Below are 25,419 nucleotides of genomic sequence, written 5' to 3' on the forward strand. Positions count from 1 at the left end.
AGTTGCACTGGAAATACTGCACTTCATATTTTGGTTTTAAGCTGCATTCATCCATCCTCATCTAGTTCACAAACACACAATGAAACAAATAAAAGGATCCCACCTCAAGAGCGGGACAGTAGGCCTTGATCTCCAGAGCTATGATGTTGTGGTGAAGCGAGAGGACGAATGTCAAGCAGGACGCCAGCAGCTCATCTTTGTACTGCTTCATTCTCACACACACCTAGTGGGAAAACACAGGTCACTCACTTCTCCTACATATTAAGTTCCTTGGTAAAGCTCCATTTAGGTTGGAGGAAGTATTGTAAGAGAAGTTACCTCTTTTCCAAACTTAGAGAAGAGGGCAAAACAAGCACTTTTCACTGTGTCACTCTGGGGGGACGAAGAACTTCTCAGGCCAACTCCCTGTTCAAAAACAGATTATTATGATTTGTATGATGCATATTCAATGTGAGGAGTGCACTGCTTAACATTACCATGTTTCCTTTGAGTTTGTTCAACCCTGCAATTATCCAATAGCTCATATGACTGAGCTTACAAAATGCTTTGTACTTATGGAAATATTACCTGGTAGTACTTGATTCTCTTGGCAATTTTCATGTTGACAGAGAGCAGCTTGTAGAAGCCACTGACAAGTGGATTTCGGATGGAGTGGAGGATAAGTTCATGGCTTAAGGGATAAACCCAAGACTGAAAGTACCCCACATGTTTATTCAGCAACAACTCACTGCAAAAAAAAAAGGAAAACAGTGTTCACCTGAGTAAATTTGATTAAGTAAATTTGTAAGTTTGCTATTTAACTGAGTTAAATTTGACACTAGAAGACTGATCTCCCTGGTTGTGCTGTCAATAGCAGAGTGAAGGACTACAAGGAAAGATCAGACACAGTTCTGTTCATATTGTGACACCTTGGAGTGCCTGTGTGTGTCTCCATTACCTGCAGAAGTCAACCAGGTTGATGAAGGCGGTGAAATCTTTGATCTTATTGGGCAACAGATGAGCTGTGGGGTCAGAGGAAGGCAGGACATGGGCCGCATCATCCAGAGCCTGAGAGATAAGGAAGCCATGAAATAAGGTTCAACAGGTGGAAAGGTTTCTGAAGACCAACTGAATTATGGTTAAAATGATAACGCCATAGCAAGTATACAAAAGCTTTGAACCAAAAAAACATTACACCATAATGAAAACTAGGCAATGGCGTCTAGGAGAGGAGATAATGGCTGAGGCAATATGACACATACAGTATCTTTAACACTAGTCAATCAGACGGTGTGCAGGATGACGTATTTGTCCTATGCCTATGTCAACTATGTTTTATGAATGTCAGTGAAGTATATGGTAATGGGACCTGAGAGTGAGACCTCACCTCCTCCTCTGCTGTCACTTTCTGCACAGACAAGTCCAACTTCTCCACAATGCGGAGAATCGATTTCACCAACTCATCATAAAGGAGACGGCTCAAAGATACCAGAGCGGCGTTCTGACTTTCAAAAGCGCCGTCCAAAAACCCTGAATCCTGCAGAGGACACAAGTCAATAACATCAAATGAAATGTACTGCTTCTTGAAAGGTCAAAGGACATATGAAACATTTACTTCCCACAAAGGGATGTTTTTTATTTGTTCAACTGTAAACAATAAATTATGAATGAAGGAAGAGACTGGAGGAGAGAATGTTGGCTGGTAAATATAATGTATTTTATGATATAATATACCTAAATATTTACTATCAAAAACTGTACATGCAAGACACTGAAAGTACGTTTGTACAATTCTAATTATGCACAGTATGTAGCCACAACCATTCAGACATAGTACAGTAGGTGATAGATAATAACGGAATCTGAAAATAAACGTATTGATAGTATTTGGAAAAAGCATAAATACTGTCCTTAAAAGAGATACTAAGTGGCTAAGTGTTATGTGATGTGGAATATCTAACAGGTTATACCCGGGGTTCTCAAAGTGTGGGGCGCGCCCCACTGGTGGGGAATAGAGACGTGACAGGTGGGGCGCGCCAAACGGGAGGAAATTTTCCTTTTTATGCCTTTATATCTTTATCCAGACATCCCAACTGTCCCGGAAGTTCAGGGAGTCTCCCGCATATTGATAGCGGCTCCTTGACGCCCGCAAATGAGATCCAATCTCCTGGAATCTGGAGCAAGACCCCGCACTAGACTAGAGAGTGACTGCGTGTGTGTGTGTGTGTGTGTGTGTGTGTGTGTGTGTGTGTGTGACTATAAATGCAGTGCGTGTGAGAGCAAACCGGTCGAACCGCTTATTAGACCGATCACGCCCTGGGGGCGACACCAAGTGCAACAGGAATCCCCCCCTCTGGAACGAACCTCCCTGAAATGACTTTTTGCAGGTTGGGATGTCTGCTGTATCAATGCCTTTCTTTAATGACAACAAAGATCATACATTCAAAACAAAAACATTAGATATGAGACCCCCCCCTTTTCTATTTTTGAACTTGATACAAGTTATGACATAGCTGCACTTTTAGTTTCTTTATTTTTGAACTTGCTGTTATTTGATGTAGATAGTTTGTATTTGATTACAACTTGTTACTATACTGATACTACTTGTTACTTCAATAAATTGGAACATTTTAAGCTTGTTGCGTATTTCATTAGCATTGTGTTGGGGCGATGGGGGCAGGTGGGGCTTGAAAATTCCCCCCTGTCCAAAGTGGGGAATGACCGAAAAAGTTTGAGAACCACTGGAAACAAATCTACTGATATCAGTTGAGCAAATTTTCCATTTCTGAAAAAATAAAGAATATAGTTGTACCTTCAGCTGATCACAGTCCAGAAGGCTTTTATACAGGGCAAGATAGTTCTGACTAGATGGAACTTTCCACTTTCCAACACGGACTTGGGAAGACTCTGTGGGATTGCTGTCTTTGTCCTGAGAAAGGAAGGACAAACATTTCCAACATCAGCACAGTAAAAAACTGCACTCTTTGATTCAAGGTAAATGAATTTAACTGAAAATATAACATTTAGCTGAGGGAGTATGTACAGTGTGAATATATGTGTGACATCTGAAAACATGCATCTGACCTCAGAGTGCATGACGGGTTTTGAACAGACACGAATCAAGCCCTGGTGCACTGAAAAATAAGCACAAATTAAAGTTTCAGCAGATGTTACGTGCAATCTTATCTCAGATAACAGTCACAAAGCATGCTGAATGTTAAAATCACATGATAAAAAGTGTATGTATATACATAGGTAGAATGTGTTCATGATGGACGTACCCACTGAGCTAATAAAGCTCCACAGAACAGGTCCTTTAGAGGCCATGGCCACCAGCACCTTAAGAATAGACCTGCAACACGCAGTCTGCATTCTCTCACTGTACTGAGGGAAACTGTCAATCTGCACCACAAGGAGACGCTCCAGTAGTGGCGTATACACCTCAGGAATCTGAAAACATGGACACAAAGCAGAAGTTCCAATGAGACGATCATTAGGGTGTCACTCTTATTACTTTAGGATATGGTGTGTATAAGCCAATGCAGATAAGGCTTCTCAATTTGATTTAGGAATGTTGTTTATTAATTAACATCTGCTCAAAGTCAATGACTTCAAGTTTGTTACCTTGTCCAAGTGAATCAGGACACTGGCTATAGAGTCCAGGAAGCTGGGCAGTTGGTAGAAGCTGTCGTCCTCCCCGTCGGACTCAGTCAGGTACATCTGCTTACAGCGCTGAATCAGCTCTGTGTACATCAAGTCCACGTCTTGTGGACAAACTTTCTTGCAAGGCTACATAAGAAAATTAGCATTTTGTATTATGAGGTGCACATTGTACATGAACAACAACAAAATATGAAAGATGAAGTTAATTGTTTGTAGTTTGGACTGTTACCACTGTAATGAATACATAAACATACAGCTGCAAAGAAACCATATCCTCGTATGGCAATGGACAGTTCCTTATGCGTTGAATCCATGGTCTTAATGATGCCGCAGAACTTCTGCATGAAGAACTTCAACTTGCCTTTGTGCTCCTCAATATTCTCTGCCACCAGCATGGCAACCTTCAAATGATCACAAAAAGTATTGTACAGCAGTGAATTATTTTGTAAATATTTTTAGTCTTAAAAGACCAGTGAGTAGGATTTAGTGACAGCGACATTGCAACCAACTGAAACCCATTCACTCAGCTAAGCATGAAGGACAAACTACGGTGGCTGCAAAACTCCAAAGGCCCTATCTACAGTCAGTGTTTGGTTTTTCCATTCTGGGCTACTGTAGAAACATTGTGGTTTAACATGGCAGACTCCTTAGAAGGGTGCTATATAAATAAACATATTAAAGTTGCATGAAGAGCCGTAGATAAAAAAGGCTCATTCTAAGTTAACAAACACACAACAACTGTTATTTTCACATAATTATACACTAATGAAGATCCCCATGAATATTATATTCCATTTCTGCCAACAGATCCTCCTAAATGTTACACACTGGACCTTTAAGTTCAGCTGGCATCATGTCTGGAGAAGCCTTGAAGTGTTTACCTGCTTGAGGAAGGCCTCGAGTGCATAGTAACTTGTCTTCTTCATCTCAGCGTTGATGTGTCCACAGAGCTTAGACATAACCTCAAACAAAGGTCTGTAGTGGTCCATAAGGCAGCTGCTGAACTGGGGCGCATGTCGGGCAAGTAATCTAAGCCCGGCTAGTTAAGAAGCAGAATTAAAGGGACGTTAGTTTTATTGGGAGTTTTATCTTTCATTTCGCTGTGGAAATGGCAGGTCTTACCACATGTGACAGCATAGCGACTCATTTCCATCTACAACAAAAATGGGAAAACAAGCGATTACTGGAGTCATGTTGCATAGTAGCACGCTTGAAATACGATCACAAAATAGTTCAACGGGGTCAATATGACAATATTATGCTACTATATCAAAGAACTGAACTTTCAAGTGTGCTTTTTAAAATGATGTTACGTTTACCACGTACAGTGACAGTTTGAGCTGTACTGAGGTTTGATAACCAGCACTACACATTACATGCACAACAGCGAGGACCATGCAGGATACTTCAACTAAAGGGTGGTTAGATAGCTGAGACAATAACATTTACCTGGGGACTGATTGCCTTTAGGGCATACTGAAAAATGTCCTTCGACGTTGCCGGGTCTGAAAGTCAGAGACACAGGCTAATCAACAGATCATGCAACTTTAATATGTTTATTTATATAGCACCCTTCAAGAGCAGATGTCACAAAGTGCTGAAAAAGACAACATCCCACCTTCTTCCATAGTTTTCGTGAAGTTGACCATTAGAGCGGTGATTCCTCTCAAACATCCAGCTACAACAAAAAGTTTGGGTTCCTTTGTTGAAGAGGTCATCTGAAACAAAAACATTAAAAACCACAACTGAACATTTAACAGCTTTTCCACTGGCTGTATCTGTTCATTACAGAATAACGGCTCATGATGTTCTCTTTGTTTATTCAACGTCATTGCCATACCTGTTCTTTTAGCTCCCCTAGATAGGCTTTGTAGAGTTTGTCAGAGTTGTTGACCATCTCGCTGGGGTGAACCTCTGCCAGAACTCCCAGCAACTCATAGATTTTACCGAGGACTATTACAAAAATACGATAAAATGTATTTTTAAAGTGCATCTCGTTGCAATGTTAAAACAAACCTTAGACTCAGGATTCAAAGGAAGACTCACCAGAATCTGCCAGCTTGCTCTTCTGACAGAGCTCACTGTAATATTTGTTGAATATTTCACAGATTCGAAGGTCTGCAACCACACTGGAAGCCTTTGTTGTCTGGAGAACCTGTGGAGAGTGTGTAACAAGAACAAGGTCGAACCAAAAGATATAAACAACTACTTTTTAATTCAATATTCACAAATGTATCAAACAGACTCTCACAACATCATACAAATAAGGAATTCAGTCAACAGTACGTCTCTTTTGGTCTGAAAACCAACCTTAACAAGGAGCTCCAGCACCGGAGTCCGACATTTGGCTACTTTTTCCTTTGTATACACAGCCATGCATGTGTCCTGCATAAAGAAAAGGGGAGAGAATAAACAACATAAATAATTTTTGGAATTACATGTATTCATGCAAAAGTTTTTTTTTTGCTTTTAATAGAAAACAAAACACTGACTGTGGTTCTGAATGGGAAACGTACCCTTATGTCAATGGCGTATGTCTTCTCCCAACCTTTGACTCTTGGCGAGACCCGGTCCAAGAACTTCTCCAAAAAACCTAAGATCTCAACTCGGGTGTCCCGCAGCTGGAAAACAGATGTTTATGTCAACACAGGAACTTTCAATGCTGTTAGCTGACTGTTCGCTGGATGCTCCTTGATATCTACCTCATCCAATGGCAGGGACTTCCTGAGGAAGCTGAGCACTCCATAGTCTTTTGAGAACAGTAAGGATGTCTGTAAAGCTTCAAGATGAAGATGCAAACATGGAATAAGAAGGTAAAGTATGCGCAGCACAATACCAACAATAAAACCTGCACAATGAGAACACTATTCAATTTTAAATATAAATACAACTGTGCAATAAAGCCTCTATTAAATCATCTTTTGCTACTACCTCCTGTGTTTCTAATGTTCACTTTACAGACAATTAAGAGATCAGTTACTAAAGTGAATATCTCTAGAGATTGGGAAGAACACTGTCACTGGATTGAAGCTGGGTGGATGGCAGGAGAGAGATTTGAAAGACTCGGGTTGTGAGCAGACATACATTGGATAAAGTAGCTCTAACTGAGGGGGAAATATGTTTTTAAGTCTAGAGCCCAGAAAGAAAGAAGGCCAGGGTCACAGGTTGTGCTTGTAATGTGATAATATGACCATCTGCCATATGTTGCATATAGTATCTTGTCCCCCTGAGGATTAGTGGTTCCTTGTAGGGAACTTTTGGTGACAACAATCTGTATTAAAAAAAAAGTCTGTAGAAAGTCTATGGTCAGATATAAAACCATGTGATTCTTAAACAATAAGCAACTCCATTAGTAATCTGCATTATTAAACTACTAAAACAATCCAAAAGCAGGGATTAAGTGTTAAAGTATCAAAACCCTCAGTGGATTTGCAACAGTTTAGTGTGTAGTGTTGTTCCGACCACAGGTTCCCTCCATGCACCTCATTCCTCAGGGGAACTCAATGCGTTGCCGCCCACCACACTGAATTTTGGCGGATGAGGCTGACATGATACAGACAAACTAAATAAAAAGAGATATCGACGTTTTGGAAATAATTTATGCACAACGAACTGAAAAGTATCTCCTAAACATCCCCAGAGCACTTTATCCTACAAGGTGTTTAACGCGGATCAACAACAGAGACAGTATTAACATAAAATTAACAGATTTCTTTATGGAGTTTGGCGCCGATTCAACGCGTCCGTGTGAGACACTGAGAGGAGTGTTTGAGGGACTTCAGTGTCTTACCCAGTTCATTCTCGGTTGGTGTTAGCATGCACTCATGTCCCAAATCACCGACAATATCGTGACATTTCAGAGCTGCGGCTCGTTTGTCTTCGTCTGAAAGTGATTCGTGAAGTTTCAGGAGAAGCCCGTGGATCCCTCCGGCAGTGCTGCCGTCCGGAGACATGACTGCAGCCCTGACCTAAACTAACACTGGCATCACAAACACTTAACTCCAGCTCTGAAGTCCACAACCAGAGACACACTCTCACTACTAGCTAAACAAAACACAGCGTGACGCTAACCATTCACTCTCAAGTCATCACGCACATCAGGAAGACTCGAGATAGGGTACACACCGCCTGTACTTCAAAATAAAAGCTCTGATAGTGAAAGTCTTCAGGTGACATAAAAAGCACATACTGTGGCTGTACTGTTTCTACAGTACATCTACGCTTCTGTCTCATTTGGAAAACCAAACTGGTTCTCCATTTTATATAGATCGGCAGACAGTGTTGTTATTTATAACATCTATCTAATATTAATATCTGTATTACTCCTACTGAAGAATGTGTACTTGCTAACATGTCTGCATTGACGCTGGCTTGACGAATTTAATGTGTTGCAGTTCTTCGCTTCCACCACTAGACTGCACTCAACACACATGATTCTGGTGCATTGACAGTATACATTATACAGTATATACTAATAGCAATAGTAAATAGCAGTAAATACTAAACGAAATGAAAAATTAAACAATTTGCAACAGTTGAATATTCCGATAAAATATCTCTCCCAGAGATAATTCATAAAATAAATCAAGTAGGAATTCATGAAAATAAAATAGTATATAAATAAAGACATAAATAATACAAGGAGTTATGGTGGAGTATACACCACAGTGAATAACTAAAACTGTAGTCCACCATGGTGAATTCAAAACAGTCAAAACTTGTAGTTACACAATGTGACCACTGGATGGCAGTGTATACTCATGATTATAAACGCATCCATACTCATGTATCCAACCTAGATTTACTGGATCGTTTGATTTTTACTGGTTGATTTAACGGTTTTATGGACCTTAAGAAGAGTTTTGATTTAACTAAAAGTAGAAATACATTTTAGATATTGCCTTTTAGTTCACCCTTTCATAGTTCAGTATCACAGCATGTGCTTTACTTACTTTTAACTAGACACTGTTCTTCAGTTTGAATTTCACTTCACCAACATAAAGCCTATCTCTGTTTATTAATCAAAAATTATCAATTGCATTTCACATAAATATTGTTGTAAGGACCAATATAAGTGCATTCATCACTAGGAAAATAAGAAATACAATATAACAAGAAAATAAATAATATTTTAATATTTTGGATGTGAGTAAAGGTTGAAATTCAATAAAGTTTCTTCAAGCAGAATGACTAATACCAGACTTGACTGACAGCTGTGAAGCTGCAAACCTACATTAATTGTTTTTAGTAAATCTGGACGTGGTTTATGCAATACAGAAGGGATTTGTGTATTATGTATTTTTATCTCTATTTTTTATGTAACTTTTCCGCTCTAGATTGGGAATGCTCTAATTGTCAGAGTTTTATTATCTCGTCCAAATGAAGAAGCTGCTGCAGCATCAGGCTTCACACATGTTTAAGTGTGATATCTGTGCTAACATTGGAATGGCCTTAAAATCAGCAGCAAAATCCCACAAAGGCAAAGCACACAGTGCTGGCAATCTGGTCATATTTAGCATCTTGCCAACTTAATACACACCTTCCAATAAAAAGAGTTGATGTATGTCAGAGTAGCTGCATATTATTTTATGGGTGTGATAATAGAGTTTATAGTGTGACTAGTGACTGTTAATTACTGTGTGAACACCCATAACCTGTGGCACAATTTCGAAACTTAAAACAAAAGTGTTAATGGTATTCAGCATCAACAAGAAGGTGTTGTTTAGTGGTGGTGGATAAACACTGACGAGATATTCGACACTGCCTCAGCATATGTCAGTAATAGACAGTATTATATTGCTGATTTTACTGTTTTTACTTGTTTCCCTCTTGAGCCTCTGCAAATATGTCCCCTGATGGTTTGGAGCCTGCTAAATAAAGTGTTCATATTGCTGTAATTGTTATTTTATAGTTTGTTGACTTTTATGCGCCTAAATTAGTTTGAGATTTGTTTTGCTTTACCAAACTGAAGTATGTTACATTAGAACTGCTGGAATATAGCCACTTAATGTCACAGTGGAAAGAAAATGTGTTCATATAGGGAATCCTGACTGACACTGAACACAACTCAGAGAGACACTTTGTCAACATATTTCCTTTTCATTGTCAGCTTTCAATTAATTAAAAGATGCCCCAGGCAAATTACATATCAGGCAAGTTGAATTATTATTAGTGAGTGTTGATCATGATCCTGTAAATCCTGTCTTTTATGTAGTTTCACCTGTACTTTTACAGATACTGTATATTCTCAAGGTCTTTGACATGTGTGGAGATGTATTCAAGAGCACAACAGGCAGGAAAATGCTGTCTTGCACTGGAAAAAAGTCTCAAAAATCCTCCCTGTGTGCCTTGGTTGTGTGGTTTTGCTGTGATATGTACTGTAGACCAGCTCAAAGTAAGATATATTTTCATGCTGTTTTTAAATCCTCCTTCCTGCCCTCTGAGTCTAGGGGAAGCTGGACTGTGCTGTATTTTGGGTTTAATCATCATGTGAAATGATTTCAGTGCAGTGTATCTTTTGGTTGACAGCTCAGGTTCACTCACACTGGACTTGTTTTCAGTGATATTCAGTGGAGAAATCTAACCCCGCTTACCTCCCACAGCTGGCAGTTCTGGAGAGCCTGCAGACTTTAGATGCAAAAAAATGCAACATTATGAGATAGCATGGCTCTTTCTTCCATGAGGAGCTTATTTGTTTGGAATTAGAACTTCTGGACGAAACTCTCTTTAACTTCATGGAGCTACGGCCAGTTGTTCACCAGGTTGAACATTTCCTCTTTGTTGCGACATTCACTGAAAAAGCCCCACTTGTTTCCTCATATGTGCTAAGTGTAAAATGAATTATGTATTTGTGTGTGTGTCCATTTAACCACAGTGTTAACTCATCTGGAGTCAGTTGGCATAATACATGCTGACATAAAGCCAGAAAACATCATAACTGCGGGCCGGCCGTAGCAGCCTCTGAATGTCAGACTAATAGACTTCGCTATCGCCTGCAGTGTGGCTGCTGCTGTGCCAGAGGTCCTGTGGACAGTGTGGGGGTGACTGTAAAACAGACAGCTGGGAGGTTTTACTGGGAAAGAAAATGTTAATATGAAGGATGAGAACTGATAAGGGTAGAGCTGAGATTTTAGTTTTCATACCTGATGTGTTGTCATGTTGCTCTTCTCTTTGGCCCCCTGAAGTCAAACTGGACCTGAATGTCTCAGAGGCCATTGACATCTGGTCTTTGTGTATTGTGGCTGCTGAGCTCGCTCTCAGCTGTCCTTTGTATCCCACCGAGCATGAATATGATCTGGTGAGTGTTTACAGGCTTTAAAAAGTCTCTTGATTTTGTACATGAAATGTCGCATTCTAAAAAACATCGTTTTTTAGAATGCTTGTTGTTTGTGTGGTGTCCAGATCAAATTCGTTGTTGAGACAAAGGGTCAGCCAGCAGATCGTCTGCTTAACTGTGGATCAGAAAGCACAACGCCTCTTCCACATAGACAGTGAGCAACTTCGTGGGCATCTCTGGAGACTTAAGGTACCATCACTCCACCACATTCACACTATCTCTCTGTCTATGGGAGCTAACCTGAGCACTTTGTCTTTGTAGTTTTCTGAGGAGTTTGCCACTGACACTGGGTACTACAGTGAAGACACTAGATACTTCACGCTCAGCTCTTTGGATGACATTTTTCTCAACATTTTTCTGTGCTGACCAGCTCAGTGACAGCAGAGTGTGTTTAGAGATGTGCACAGCTGTATGTGGCTGGGTGAACTTTATTAAACTTGACTGTCTTCCAGTGGAGAGACCTGAGACCTGAGAGGAATGAGCCATAGAGCAGCCAGCAGTGTTCCTCACCAGTGAGAGCAGGGCACAGTGTTGAATGCACACCTGTGACTCTTGCTGAAGACACTGTTTTTACCCAGCTACCACATGTCTGTGTCAGAGGGAGGCCACTGACAACGCTTTCTTCTGCTGATGATGAGCTGCCATGAATTACTAGCATCATCAACTTGTCATTTATTTTTCATTTTTAATTAATAAGTATTTAGTAACTTCATGTGTTGGTTGTTGTAGGTACAAATGAGATGCAGCAAGCGGCTGGCAGTATATTGCATGTGTAATCTACTCTAAAATCAACACGCTCTAAGATATATATATATCCTGACATGAAGTCAGAACGTCAGATGAAGGTTTTCAGATTTTCCAGTCTTTTCTAACTTGTATTCTTCTCATGTAATACACTATGGAACTTATACAGTGTGATGTGGAAACTTGAAGCCACATCTACACAAACACTGAGAATAGACTTTACAGTGAAGTAGGAGACATCCTACATGTCCAGAAAGAAAACTTCATATTCATGGATTCTGGGATGTTTAATGAGTTAGAAGGTGAAGATGCACTTTTAAAGATTTTAATGTGGAAATTACTCTTTTTGGGTGGAAAAAAACACATCAGACACATTGTTATTATTCCAAACAGATTTGTAAATGTTGTAATACATGTCTAGAGGGGGATCTTTAAACAATATAGATCCGTATATCATAGCCATGTATGCCTTATTATTGTAAATATCAACATACACAGATGACATAATGAGCGTCTGCGTTATTGGACTGCACTATATTGATGTCACCAGCAGATGTCAGTGATGTGCGCTGTGTTACTTCTCCAGAGTAAGATCCATTTTCAGTGGTTCAGTCTCAGAGGTTAGAAAAACCTTCTTTTTTTGTTCAGCTAAATACAGTTGAGGCACATTCACATACAAACATAAAAAGCTTGTGTCATAGGTGGAAAGTCAGTAGTTTGTGTGTTCAAATAAAGTCACTCTATGCTTTAGCACAGAGTGCAGATGCAAGTGAAATATTAAACTTTCGAAACCTGCTTGTGGTGGTATTTACAGCACTTACTGATGAGTCAGTTGGTAACAGTGTCATATTCTTACTGCAAGACCGACCTCTCTTTTTTATTCTCTAAAAGGACACAGAGTTGTGTGTATTTCTCAGGAGAATGTCCCCATGTTCAAAAGTTTCCTGCTCCACAGAAAGTGCAAACCGTGGCTGCAAAGCTGACCTCCTATATAAACTGCAGTGATTTACAACCCAGGCAAACGCAATAAAGAGTCTGCTGCCTCTGTAGCAGTATAGCAATGTATGACTGTGTGCCTGCTATTGCACCTTTATATAGTCTGTTATCACCAACAGTGACGTATTCAATACATTTCATAGATTTCAGGTGGGTCGAATGAGGTCCAGCAGAATGATACCGGAAGTAACGAGATATGGTGTTCACAATAAAAGTGTGTGAAACATGTGTCACTCGTGTGCTCGTATGGGGTTTTAATTCAGGCTGGTATTTATGAAAGCTTTTACATTAAAAAATAGATTGGGCTTGTGGATTAATTTTTTTGCTACACGTTTAAAACTGCAAAACTACTTAAATTGGTTGCTTTTTTTTTTTTTTTTTTTTAGCTTTTTAGTCGTCCGTGTTATTGTGAGTGAGAACACATATTGTCTCTGTTTAATAAATTAAAATTCCCGTCATATTCTGTGGTCTGTGTTTGGATTTTAGTACAAAGCCTTTCACACTTACACCAACACATTCACGTACAAGAAGTTGTGTAAATGCCTAACTACGGCACAACCGGAAGTGCAGTGTTTTATTGTGGGTTTCTTTACACTTTAAAACTCCAGACACCTGTTGTTAAGGGAGGACTCCACACACACACACACACACACACACACACACACACACACACACACACACACACCAATCACAAGTTACAACCTACATCACATGGAGAGAGGAGGCGATTGGACACAGTGGGGCTCAGCCGGACTGTGAAGGTTTGGACACGGCTGTGAGAGATAAGGACGTCGCGGTGGTTGTGGATTAATTTGTCTTTCTCAAGATTGACCAACAGTCACTTTTCCGCTTCAGGATTGTTTTCGGCTGAAATGTTTCAGGACCCAACAGCAGGTGTGTAATGTTTGAGAGTTTATATCCGCTGTTTGGGTCGCTATTGAAGCTAATAGCTACCGTTAAATAATTGTACCTAACATATAAAGACAGGACGGTTTAAGTTAAGTTCGCTCTTATACAGGGAACTCTGGTTTCTCTAGTTTAGTCCCTTAATGCTGCCCGTTACCGGTAAATACCCCTCTTGTTCCTGAACATTACTTTAAACCCTTTCTCTCCTCTTCCAGCTCGTACTAATAATAATTAATACCTTCAATACACAAAGTATGTCTGACTTTTTTAGCTTTTAGATAGCTCCTTAACTCATTCTTCCGAGCTAACTAACGTTAACTCACATTAAGCGCAAATGGTGGCCGCGATTTAACGCGAACTGGCTGTAAAAGTCCTGATTTCACGACAAAAAGGGTTGTTTGGTAGCTTTTATTGATGCCGAATTAACTAGTCGACCTTAACGATCCGACAAGTCTTAACGTGGGTTAACCTCGTCTCGGTTTGTTTCACAATAAGCAAGGAATCATCACACTGTGTGAGTTTTAAGCTGAAGTGTCGTGTTCTTTAATTACCTGTGCACGGGGAGATGCGCCTACATCCAGTGTAGATGGGAAAGACATGATCACCTGCATTCAACTCCTTTCTCTGCTGTCTTTCTGTATAAACACTTTAATTTTGTCAATGAATGTTGGGCTAGCATTTCAAATTCCATCCAAATGAAGTGCAGCATATGTTTACATCAGCTGTAACATCAAACAGGGCCACATAGGTTATAAATTAGGTTCATATAGAAAGAGAGAGTAAAGTGTGGAAGCTGTCATCACAAACTTCAAATGTATGTAATCAAACATAATTTATTGGTTTGATGTCCTGTATGAGCTGTTCCATGTTATTCAGCCGGTGAAGGATAACTCCATGTTTGGTATGTCGCAGTTAAAGACTGGTTTGCTCTGACAGATTATGTTTTGGGTTGTACTTTACATCATTATTGTATTAAGTTATAAGAATACTGAGACTTACTTAACACCACAACAACTACGTGACTGAATTACCTCACACATTGTTCAGAACAGTACTCTGGTTTGTGACCTGTCCTGCTGCACTCATCGTTTTCATCTGACTGACCCGTTCAAACTCCCTGCACATTCGTTATTGTCAGTTTTTGTCAGGATTAAGAGTCTTCTCTCTCCTCAGCAGCATCCTTCATCCCCTTTGTGGTGCAGAGCTGGGTCTGAGAACGGAGGTGAACCTGCGGGACAACAGCCACTAGGCCTGAGGGCCACTGGACCAATAAGACATGCTGGCTGCCATGCTTCGTCAGAGCACAGGCGGAGGATCAGGCGGTAGTGGTGGTGGTGGTGGTGGAACCAAACTTCCTCTAGGCATCTCCAGACTTTCCAGCTCCAGCTTGGGTTCAGCAGGCCCTGCCACTGTGGGCCCCTGGGTGCCGGGCAGGGTCTCTAAGAGCGGTTCAGTGAGCTCTGACAGTCCAGATATCCCCGCCTCTGACCCAAACTATATAATGCAGCTGGTCAGCGATGTGCGCAAGTTTGCTGATGTGCTTCTACAACTCAAAGAAGTCTTCAACTCCAAAGGTATGTTTGGAACACCGGCATTAAGAGAAATGTGGTGAAATATACTCTGTTTTTGTAATTTCCTGCTGTTAGTTCCTTTCTCAGCATTCTTCTATAACTAAGAAATACTTTTTGAGAAACTTCTATAAGTTATATTCACGCCAGTACATTCAAATACTAACTTGAGCTTTATCTGCTGCTATTTAGTGTCTTTTGGAGGCAACCTGTTAGTGATTTGTTGCCACAACAGTTGGTCATTGTGGATGTGGGCTTTTCAATAAGTTACACAAATGCTTCCTCGTAACAGCCATGTCATATCATCTTATATCTGTTTCCTGTGATGTCATTTTAAATTAACCAAGATGTATACGTCCTTTTTAAATTCTGAACTTGTGGCAGTGTGGAGGGGGGAAAAAGAGTTGAAAAAGAGTGGAATAGTGTAAACGCAGCCGAAAGGGATTTATAACGGACCTTAGCTGCCAGTCAACTCTTGTGTACACACTGTTTGTTTCACCACAATGTACACAGTCCCTGTTCTACAGTATCTACCTGTTTTGTCCCACTGTGTCCTTGGCTGCACGGTCAGTCAACCAGCCTTATCTCACTTTTAGCTTGGTTCTTGCCCTCCTTGTTTTCTTTGTGTAAAGGACAAAATACAGAGAGGGTGCATTTACTGGGCACTCTAAAAACTATTAGTGAATGGTCTGATGAATTACTTAACAGTAAGCAATTTAGAGAATATAATATAATATATAAATATCCTGTTTAGTTGACAGTTGAAGGCAAGGTTGATTTCCACAAATTTCCGAGATAAGAAAGAGTGAAGTACCCTGAGAAGGCATTTTAACATGATGAAATAAGGATTATATATATATTTTTTTTTACAGTTAAAAAAAATAATCCAGTGAAGCATACAAACAGGATACTCACTGATAAATATCTTCTTGTTTATTATGGGAAAGAAACAAGAAGATATTTATCTGTGAATGCTGGCATCCTGTTTATTTTGTTCCTTATTACGACTGTGCACCCAATACTGTGTTTAATAGGCTGTCGACGGGGTCTTACAAAGTCTAAAATACAATAATCTGAATTTTAGGCATTAAAATGTCTGATTGTATGACAGGTTTTAAAAATTAACTTAACGTTATGTGTATAAACGTAGGTTTTTGAGTCTCTTTTAAATTTATATTGAAACGAAACTGACATAGAACCATTACTACAACACATGGATGTGAAATAGGTCTTAACTTGATTTCATAATGGTCTTAAATGGTCTTTAAAAAGTCTTAAATTGAACCTGTTGAAACCAAAATTACACTGAAGCCTCATTATACAACAGCAGCATTCCAGCAGGAAATTTGGACACTTAGGCTTTTCAGACAGAATGAAACACCCTCTAAGCCAGTAATTAATACGCCTGCCTTGGTCGATGATGAAATAGATAATTTCCAAACCATAGGGAAGTTTAGAGACAGGGCTGAGATGTACTCCTGTCTGGTTGACTGTGCCTATTTGTGTGGGTGGTTATTACATTCCTAACTTGGTATGTCCGGGGATTGCTTTTGGATCAGACCCAGATTTGTTTATTCCCAGACCTAGTAAGGAAAGTCTAAATAAGACAAGGTGACTGTGCATTCGCTTCCCCCCCCATTACCGCTGTGCCATGACACCCAAGCTCTGGAAAAAGGAATCCCAGGCTTTTGTTTTTGTCTGCAGAGGTCTGTAAAGGTGCTTGACCCGGCTGGACATGTCGGCATTGTAGAGAGTAGGACTTGCGGCGGGCACATTTTAAGCTTGAGAGACTTTTCAGTGACCTGTCAGCATGCCAAGGATCAAAGCAGTAAATCATCATGTGCAAGAGATCGATGTCTGCAGCTTTACGGAGCAGAAAAAGGCTTGACATAAATTTAAAAAAATGTACTTTGAGCTTTCACGGCTCCACATTTTCTGTTTCTGGATGAGTAATCAACCACAGTTACAGTTGTAATTGTGGTCTATTTAACAGCAGCTTAAAGGTGATCAACACACGACATGCACACACAGGCTCTTGCTATGCTTGCTACACAATGTTGCATAGCTGTCATGCTAGATGTGTTGACCTTCCTGCTTGTCATTAAGAAACCGGTTTATAATCTGTGTTCTCTCAAAATAACAACTGCATAGGCGGCTGCCAGGAGAACTTTAGAACCCCGTACCTTAAATGGACTTTAAAAGCAAACTCACGAAGAAGATAACTCAGCGACTGTCAGCCCACTCCGCTGCTAATGTAACTGCACACAATTTACAGGTCCAGTAAGCACAGGCTCAATTATGCAAATGCAGTCACTGAGATGCCAACACGTGATTGTAAAGCAAAGTATTCCCATTAGAGGGCTTATTTTGGCTAAATACAGGAAAGGGCAGATTTGGGGAAAACGGACTGATTGCGATGTAGAAAACAGACCCCTCCACTATTGAGGAAAGAAGCAAAGAGACCATTGTGCCTCAGAGTCGTTTCAAACTCCAGGAAGAAGTTAAAGGAGAATGTTTGACAAATTAGTTTCACATTGGGATACATGCAAACACAGACCTCATATTGGAGGTCTTTGGGTTTTATATTTTTCTTTGGTTATATCAGGATAGTTTAGCGCTTGTCGTCATCTAAACATCAAGTGTCATTGTTAAGGTTTAGCACTCTAGGGCTTCAGCAGAACTGGCTAACAGATTGTTGGGAGTCACTGACTTGTGCTGTGATTGGATGTGATTTAAATCCCCCTCTAATTTATGGCCATATTGTCTCTGCAGCGCTTCACAATAGTTCAAACCTCTCATTACCCTGGCCACTCACTGAAACCTACGTGAACCCTCCTTTTTTTTTTTTTTTTTTACCACGCAGGGCCAATAGTCAAGAGCAATATTCAGCTTATAGAGCCTTGTACCCCTCGCAACAGTGCCTGCATTCACAGTCAACGATGTGAGTCTGACACCCATTGTCCCATCTCCAGACTAGCATGCTGCTGCTAACTGGCAGCTCTTTGCAGAAATGATACTTTCCCAAGTCAAGAATAGCTGTGGCCTGTGGGATTGGTCCCTGGGGGGGTTTCTTTAGCCAAGTCCATTAAGAATGTTTTATTTATAAAAAAAGGTTTATTTTTCTTGCAATGCACATCAACCATAAATGGTAATTATAATGTGGCTGGAGTCAGTGACGCATGACTGAGTTTTGTTTTTTACTAGTGCCTGAGAAGAAACTGTTACGTGCTTTGATTGTCGTCAGGTCAGCACTGAGCTCTCTTCACAGCATCTCCACTGTGTGACAGATATTTACATGCTCCTTTAAGGTCGAGACCAGTGACCAGTGTCCACTTGTGAAGGACATGCCAGTAATTGGAGGGGATTATTGTTTTGAAGGTTGGCCTTACCAAGGGTCACAGAGGACGTTTGGAGGCCAGATGATGCTGTGGAGGTGGCCCCAGCGGCCTTTGTGTTTGTGCCGGCGAATGGGGCCTCTGAAGCTCTCCATCATAAGATTAGGGTAACAAACATTTGGCCCTGGCTTTGGAGATGCTGTGTTTCGCAGGAACCGTGCAGATGATTGTTGTTGTCTCATCATCTATTTTAGGAGTGAGGGTGTATTGTTGTGGCTGGCTGCCTGACTGGGACAGGTGTGTCATCAGGGTTTTTATGCTCCAATGCTGCCAAGCAGAATGATGGCCAATTTTGTGCGTCAGCTGCTTCTAAAAAGAAAACTGCACGAGCAAGCTATTCACTCAGCGGAGATGTTACAGGGAAGCTTTTTAATTTGAATGCTACACTTGTATACAGGGAACAGTTGTCTTAATCGTATCTACATAGCATCTGAAACTGTCTGAATTGTAGATTGATCTTTTAGTTGTGAGAAGTGTTGGGTTTTTTCTGTTTAGTAACTTCATGCTGTTCCTTTTGCATTAGACCTGGAACCCCCTGCTTGTTCACGTATCAACTCTAGTCAGCTTTTTGTTAATTTGCAGTTCTCAAGTCAATTTGTGTGTTGGGGTTGCTTTTGCACAGATATATTGTCAGCACTATAAATTACCCCTTCCCTTGGGACATCTTAAAATTAAGCAAAATCTGCATATGCAGTCAGCCACACTTGTTTCATCTCGTCGCCAGCCCTGCTACTTCCCCTGTCTCACATACCGTGCATACCTACAGTACAAACACCCACTTATTTCCTTACAGTGTTCAAATCAGCAGATATGACACATACGCTGACAGTGTGACATTATTTTTTCCTAAAATCACCAAATCAGTCCTCTATTTGAGTAAATCTAAGCCAGTGTTCAGTGTAGCACATGACCTACCCAAACCAGGTTGCAGCCAACGGACTCCCACTGCCACTCTGCCACCATGCTAATAAAAATTAAATATTGAGCAACCCCAGTCATTCTTTCTAAGAAGGATGGCTGTGTTCAAAAGCAGCTCATTCATGATTAGTCACAGTTTTGATTTGTCAAAATAATGTATGACTCATATTCCCCCCCCCAATAACCATTGAGTCATAAGTGTCTTCAGTTAATCAGTATACGGTTTTGGAGGCTCTCTCCTCACATTAAGTGTGTGATTCTGTGTTTTAATGATTAACAGGTCCCTACTAAAAGTGTTCCACAGGTGTTGTGTAATGTTCAATAATACACTGTCATGCACCAGACTGCTCATTGAGTTTTGTGGCAGACAGCCTAAAGACAGCCTTGGAGTGATGTTGGCTTTACTGAGTTTTGCATTTTGGTTTCATTGTTGTGCCTTTAGTTGAAATATGCTGTAAAGATGTGGGAAATGAGTGCCTTTTCTCTTTTAAGAAGCCTGATGAGTATTCTACCATGATGCTAAAGCTTTGTGGGAAAGTGATTCTGGTCTGGGTCCTCAGAGAAAGCCTAAATGCTATTTTAGTGATTTGTATTCTAAATCACCCCTTGTGAAATACCAGCCTAAAATTAGCCCTACTTGGGCTTTTCACTAACCATTCCAGACTTTCTTAATGGCTGTAACTGTGCTCTGTTTAGACAGTCTATCCCACTGGGTCTTGGATCCACTGTAAAGCATTGCAAGCTTCTTCTTGCCTCCAAAAAGTTCCTTTTATGGTTCTTTTACTGTGTCCGTCTTTAAAGCCCCTGTAAATTATCACAAGCACAAGACAACTAGCCTTTTTTTTTTTTTTTTTTTTTTTACAGTACTTTAAAGTCGTCTCTTCAAGATCTTGATTTAATCATACTGTACACTTATCTTAAGCTGCCTAACAGGATTTATTGCATTACCTTTAATTGTTTTGGGTGGTCTTCGTTTAAAAGCACAGCTATTGTCTTAGCATAAGTTGCTGCAGTGCTAGGGTTAGATCTCTGCATTGTTACCCCCTGGGATTAAAGCTATTGTGACATATGGCAGGTCCATTTATCCCCTCTGCCTGAGGAAACAAAACATCAAATCATATACTGTACAAAGCACTATCAGAGTAAAATCTTTTTAATCTTTTTTTTGGCAGTGGACAAAGCATGCAATGGCGGCACGCTGTATACAGGTGGCAAAACCATGCTGACATGTCAAGTTTAATAGCCCAACTGCACTTGAAGATTTGTACGTTGTTTTCAAGTTGTAACCCAAGGGAGCTCCCTCTCTGTGTGTTTCTCTCCTTCCTTCCCTCTGGAGAGATTTATGGTTATGGGCACTGTTTTTGCTGGGGCAGCTTTGTTCCAGGAGGCTGTCGATGTCTGCCACACACTGAGATAAAGCTCCAGGATTCCCACACTACACATAAGAAGCCAAGGATTGTGGGCTCTGGTGAGGGACTATACTTAAAGAACTCCGTACTGGAGGCTTTTTACATACGCAGAGTGGAAGTTTTTTTTTGTCCAGCTTTAAAGTAATAGTGGCCACATAACTCAGAACAAAGATGGCAGATTTAACCAACACCCATTTGGTTGCGTGATCAGAAAACCTCCCTTCGCCCTTCTTAGATTAGGGCTTTGAAACAAAGATGGCAAATTTATCCTCTCAATAAGCTTAAGTAGCCCTTGAATCTGTAGCCTGTACCCCTGTGTTGGATTAAAGTCATCTAGAATTAGGCAAGGCAGCATTAATTTGACATCCTGCACTGCAATATGTGTGGTTCAAATAATTGATTCATTAATACAGTCATTTGATTTAGAGACATCCGCTAGCAGGGATGCAACATTTATGAAATGTCCTTGGTGGATTTTGGGCATGTTTATGATCAGTAACTAACATTAAGAGCTCATGAATGTATTTTTGTGGTTGATAACCTTTTTTGTTTTAAAAAATTGTCATGGTAGATTTTTGTAGCACAAGTTGATTAGTTATAGTATTTAAATCATACATTAAATAAACGCAGCTAAATTAATTGAATCATAAATAAAACAAACTGCTCTGGCTTTTGTTCCGCCCATTGTAACGAAACAACTGGCCCTGAAAGATTGAATATAATAATTGTTTGGGAAGAGACCGGTTTATTTGGATATAAATTAGAGGACCCTACACTTAAAACCCTTCACAGATCAGCCAAAGGGCTGTATATTACAAATCCCTATATCAAGAAGAAAAATAACATGGACTGCCCTGATCTCCTTAAGTCCATGTGGTTTGTTGTGTAAGAGCATATCTATGTGGTGAGAGATAAGTCCACCGCTTACTCACTGTAGCTGTGTGTCATTAAAATTTAGTGAGTCAGCTTTGCAAGGGAGAATTTGTAAAAAAGAAGAGTCAGCTATAGTGAACTTGTTGGATGCTGCAGGTGACCGGTGCTTATTTCAGTTTCAGCATGTCATCAAGGTAAGTAATGGGTTTTAGCATGCTGTCATAGGGAAAACCACTTGGTCATTTCTAAGAGCCACTTGATCATTTCTAAGAGCATGCGTCGCAACATGGCGTAGTCTCCGGGTTCTCTAGTCCTCGAGGGAGATTTTTGTAAATCGTTTTCAGTCGCATAGGAAAGGCTATACTGAGCATACATGGCCTTGTTTTTCTGTCAGAGCCAACCTTAGGGCATGCTTGCATGTGACTGGGTCAGCCCCATGCTGGGTACAGCTCCCAACTTGTTAAAGGCCAGTGGGGCTGACAGGATACAGAAGGATAACCAGCCACTGTCTTTGTCTGCAACATTCTGTAAGTTTAAGAACTCAGCTGCTGTGCTCAGTGAAAGGAACCGAGACCCTGTTTGATGTGGAGGTAAACAGACTGAGCGTGAAGCATAGCCAGGACCAATTGGGGTCTGCCCTGTCTTGTGAGACTCAAATTAGGTCCCATTGGGGTATAGAACAGGCAGGGGAGGAGAGTGGAGCTATTGGGGTGTGATTGAACTTGCCAAAGCAACAATACCCATATCTCTCTTTTGAATCGGCTTCTCCAAACTGAGAATCACTTCCTAGAATGAAGTCTTTTCATTCCAACCATTTGTAAGGACAGAATTCAGGAGCTTCTAAATCTGCATGTTTGATAAATAGCAGTGACTGGAGATGGGGGGCCCATACATGCAGGAGGCCCCACTGGTATTAAAATATTCAGTACCTTTTGACGAGACTGGCAGGTGTAGATCAGCATTGCCTCCACAGCCCTGAATTCCTTTCCCCCTAATGCAAGGCCTGTGTCTGCTCAAGCTGTTAATTGTAACCATGGTAAGAAACACAACAGTGCCTTGTGCTCACAGAGGACCCTTGTTTTTCTTGAACTTCAGAGATGTTTTTCTTGTCCATTCTTTAAATGCTAGGTATATTTGTCCCAATTTCCTTTTTTTATAATCCACATCATTCCAGTTGTATGCAAACTCATCTCCATTAACCTGTTGATGTTTCTCAAAGTTGATAGATGCTTGGAATCAGAACAAGTTGTTTTATTTAGTACATTTCACTAAATTAAATGCCTTGACAGTTATGAGAGTAAGTTTTCTAGTGCAAGCTTTCTATCACACAAAGCCCATTCTCTCAGGATTAGGATGCTAGTAAAGCTAAACAGTGTGCTCTTGTTCTGAATGCTGTGTTTGCCCCCCCAAACCTTAGCCCCCCTCACCTCCCACTTCTGCTGCTTGACAGGTGTACTAAAGGGGCCCATCTTTGTACTTGTTGGACAGCTCTCCCAGCTCTCCTCTCAGCTCGCCTGCTGATGTTTCTTTGCCTACATTACACAGCTTGGGGAGCAACTGTAGATACTACAGCTAATGCCTGACCAGTTTGGCTCCCAGCTAGAGGTTGCACGGTGGGGGGATTTGCAGTTTCTCTTAAAGAAAGCATAGTTGGAATGCCAACCTTCAGAGCTTTGCATCAACAGTAGGCGGTGGTGGTGGTGATGTGGGGGGATATCCACAGAGAAAGGTTGCCTGTCTTTCCTCACTGTGACAGACAGCTCCAAAGAGAAATGAAAGAGGGGGAAAAACAAATTCTTCGCTCCACACTGGGTATCTCATTTATATGCGAAGGACTAAAGAGAGAAATATCTGTGGGTAAACGTGTCTGTTGACACGAAAAAGGGATCTTGGAACATTTAACAGTTCACCCTTGGGTTTCAGGATTATTGTCAATTCCCTATCAGATCTTTATTACTGGAGTTTGCAATATGCGGTTATAGCTTGTGTTCCTCTTTTTCAGGCATTTCCTATCTTTAGCCTCCATTGAGCAAAATTTTTCATTCACTTTTGGTTTCCTGAGCTAACAGCTAACCAGCCTGACAAAGGCAGTAGCCTGCAGAGTGGGAACATAAAAGCCCCCCACCTAGGTGGAAGGTGCTGTGTGTCTAGCCTAGGGCTCTTTTTTAAACGCCAGTTCTTTGTGCAAGCAGTCATGGGAAAAAGAGCTTCAAAGGTGAAGCAACAGGGAATGCCTCGGCATGAGCACAGAAGTCTGGAAAGGCAAAGTTCCCCTGCCTTTTACCAGCTGCATGTAATCTGCTAATCCATGGAGTGGACTGCCGGTGGTCTGTCGACAGAGGTGGACCAGGGCCACTGACCACAGGAAGTACGTTGGGGAGGGGGATATCAAGGGATGTATGGGGCCACCCATTGGAGTGACCCTGCCCAAGTGTTAAAGGTTAAGTGGACCCATTTTGCAAGACCCCCTTATAGTCGGGCAAATAGTTCAAATTTGGATTGCGCATGAATCCCCTACTGAAAATGTGGGACTGATGAGAGGGTTATGTGAAAGAATGTGGCATTTCACCCCAGCCAATTAAAGAAGAATCCATTTGGACAAAACAAAGGTTATTGAGTCACCCAGTGATTGATTATTAGTCCCACAATCCGTTGCTTGCCTTTTGAAGAAGGGGGCAAGTCTCAAAGGAGCCCCTTGAAACCTAGCCTTACCATAGTTTTTGATGAATGCACAATTTCTTTGAAACAACCGCCACTACACAGTCTTGTTATTTAGAGGTGAGTAGCTGGAATGTCCAGCTGTGGTCTGACTCAATAGGGCAAACAGCGAAGTTTTGATGTGACATTGGTCATGGCTAGCCTGTCCCAGTTCCTCCTACATCCTATTTAACCCCCTCTGCCATAAGCTGCTTCCATATGATCGGACCTCCGCGGACCCAGTTGTGACATGTTTAGTGATTTCACACCTGCTTTGTGGCAATAAGCACCCCTCTGTTCCCTCAAATGTTTTGAAGCATAAATAATACATTGCTCCCATGATTTGCAATGCATGACTGAGCATAGCTAGGGTCAGAGCGAAAGGAATGTTGCCAAGTCATATTGTGTCAGACCCTGGTGGAAGGTCTGTGCTTCAAAGAGGCGAGCCATTGATGCTAAGTCCCCAAAGTGAGAGGGTTTCCTTATGTGTATTTACATTGAGAGCAACGTAAAACTGGAGTCAAAGGCCTTGTATGTTTACACATACCTGGCCGATAAGTGTTTGTCTCTTAAATAGTTTGACTCTCCAGAAATACCTGGGTTTTTTTTTTTTTTTTTTGTTCTTACCTAAAAATCCTTGTCACTCAGTTTTCTTTCAGTTGTTGTATTATATCTATTAATCTAACATATATATAACAAACCGATAGTATAAAGACTTACCACAAAAACCCTGTGCACATTTAAACATTAAACACAGATGAGCATAGCTTCCTTTTGGTAAGGAGAGAGTAATTTTACAATAAATCCCACGGGTGGTCCTTTTTTATTTATTTATTTTTTTAGAACGTTTGCCTCACAAAACCTATTACGTATTGCACGTGTTACGTGTCAGAATAGAACAAGCTCTCTCCTTTTGTTAAAACGGGACAGTTAAT

At 40.8% G+C, this 25,419-nt stretch overlaps 2 protein-coding genes across 4 annotated transcripts in view; one reads left to right on the forward strand and one right to left on the reverse strand.

The window, feature by feature from the left end:
• The window catches only part of prkdc (protein kinase, DNA-activated, catalytic subunit), a 33,050-nt gene extending 25,314 nt beyond the window's left edge, over positions 1-7,736 (reverse strand). The window contains exons 1-20 of the mRNA XM_051410873.1: positions 7,433-7,736; positions 6,345-6,421; positions 6,159-6,263; positions 5,953-6,027; positions 5,689-5,797; positions 5,483-5,595; positions 5,261-5,360; positions 5,092-5,147; positions 4,765-4,795; positions 4,524-4,681; positions 3,897-4,043; positions 3,604-3,768; positions 3,261-3,429; positions 3,064-3,113; positions 2,792-2,908; positions 1,367-1,516; positions 938-1,047; positions 568-727; positions 319-405; positions 104-223 (exon numbers count right to left, since the gene is read on the reverse strand). Of these exons, the coding sequence (XP_051266833.1) occupies positions 104-223; positions 319-405; positions 568-727; positions 938-1,047; positions 1,367-1,516; positions 2,792-2,908; positions 3,064-3,113; positions 3,261-3,429; positions 3,604-3,768; positions 3,897-4,043; positions 4,524-4,681; positions 4,765-4,795; positions 5,092-5,147; positions 5,261-5,360; positions 5,483-5,595; positions 5,689-5,797; positions 5,953-6,027; positions 6,159-6,263; positions 6,345-6,421; positions 7,433-7,595 (2,262 nt within the window). The 5' untranslated portion in view covers positions 7,596-7,736. The remainder of the gene's footprint in view (positions 1-103; positions 224-318; positions 406-567; positions 728-937; positions 1,048-1,366; positions 1,517-2,791; positions 2,909-3,063; positions 3,114-3,260; positions 3,430-3,603; positions 3,769-3,896; positions 4,044-4,523; positions 4,682-4,764; positions 4,796-5,091; positions 5,148-5,260; positions 5,361-5,482; positions 5,596-5,688; positions 5,798-5,952; positions 6,028-6,158; positions 6,264-6,344; positions 6,422-7,432) is intronic.
• Positions 7,737-13,364: 5,628 nt separating this feature from the next.
• Positions 13,365-25,419, forward strand: part of arhgap29a (Rho GTPase activating protein 29a) — a 35,140-nt gene continuing 23,085 nt past the window's right edge. Inside the window, exons 1-2 of one of the 3 annotated variants that reach the window (XM_051410888.1) lie at positions 13,365-13,612; positions 14,801-15,198. In XM_051410888.1, coding sequence (XP_051266848.1) covers positions 14,901-15,198 — 298 coding nt within the window. In that variant the 5' untranslated portion in view covers positions 13,365-13,612; positions 14,801-14,900. Of the gene's footprint in view, positions 13,613-14,797; positions 15,199-25,419 lie in introns of all 3 variants that reach the window. The other 2 variants (XM_051410887.1, XM_051410886.1) reach the window with 2 other exon arrangements.

This window comes from Dicentrarchus labrax, unplaced genomic scaffold (assembly GCF_905237075.1).
Source record: "Dicentrarchus labrax unplaced genomic scaffold, dlabrax2021, whole genome shotgun sequence".
Lineage (NCBI taxonomy): Eukaryota > Metazoa > Chordata > Actinopteri > Moronidae > Dicentrarchus > Dicentrarchus labrax.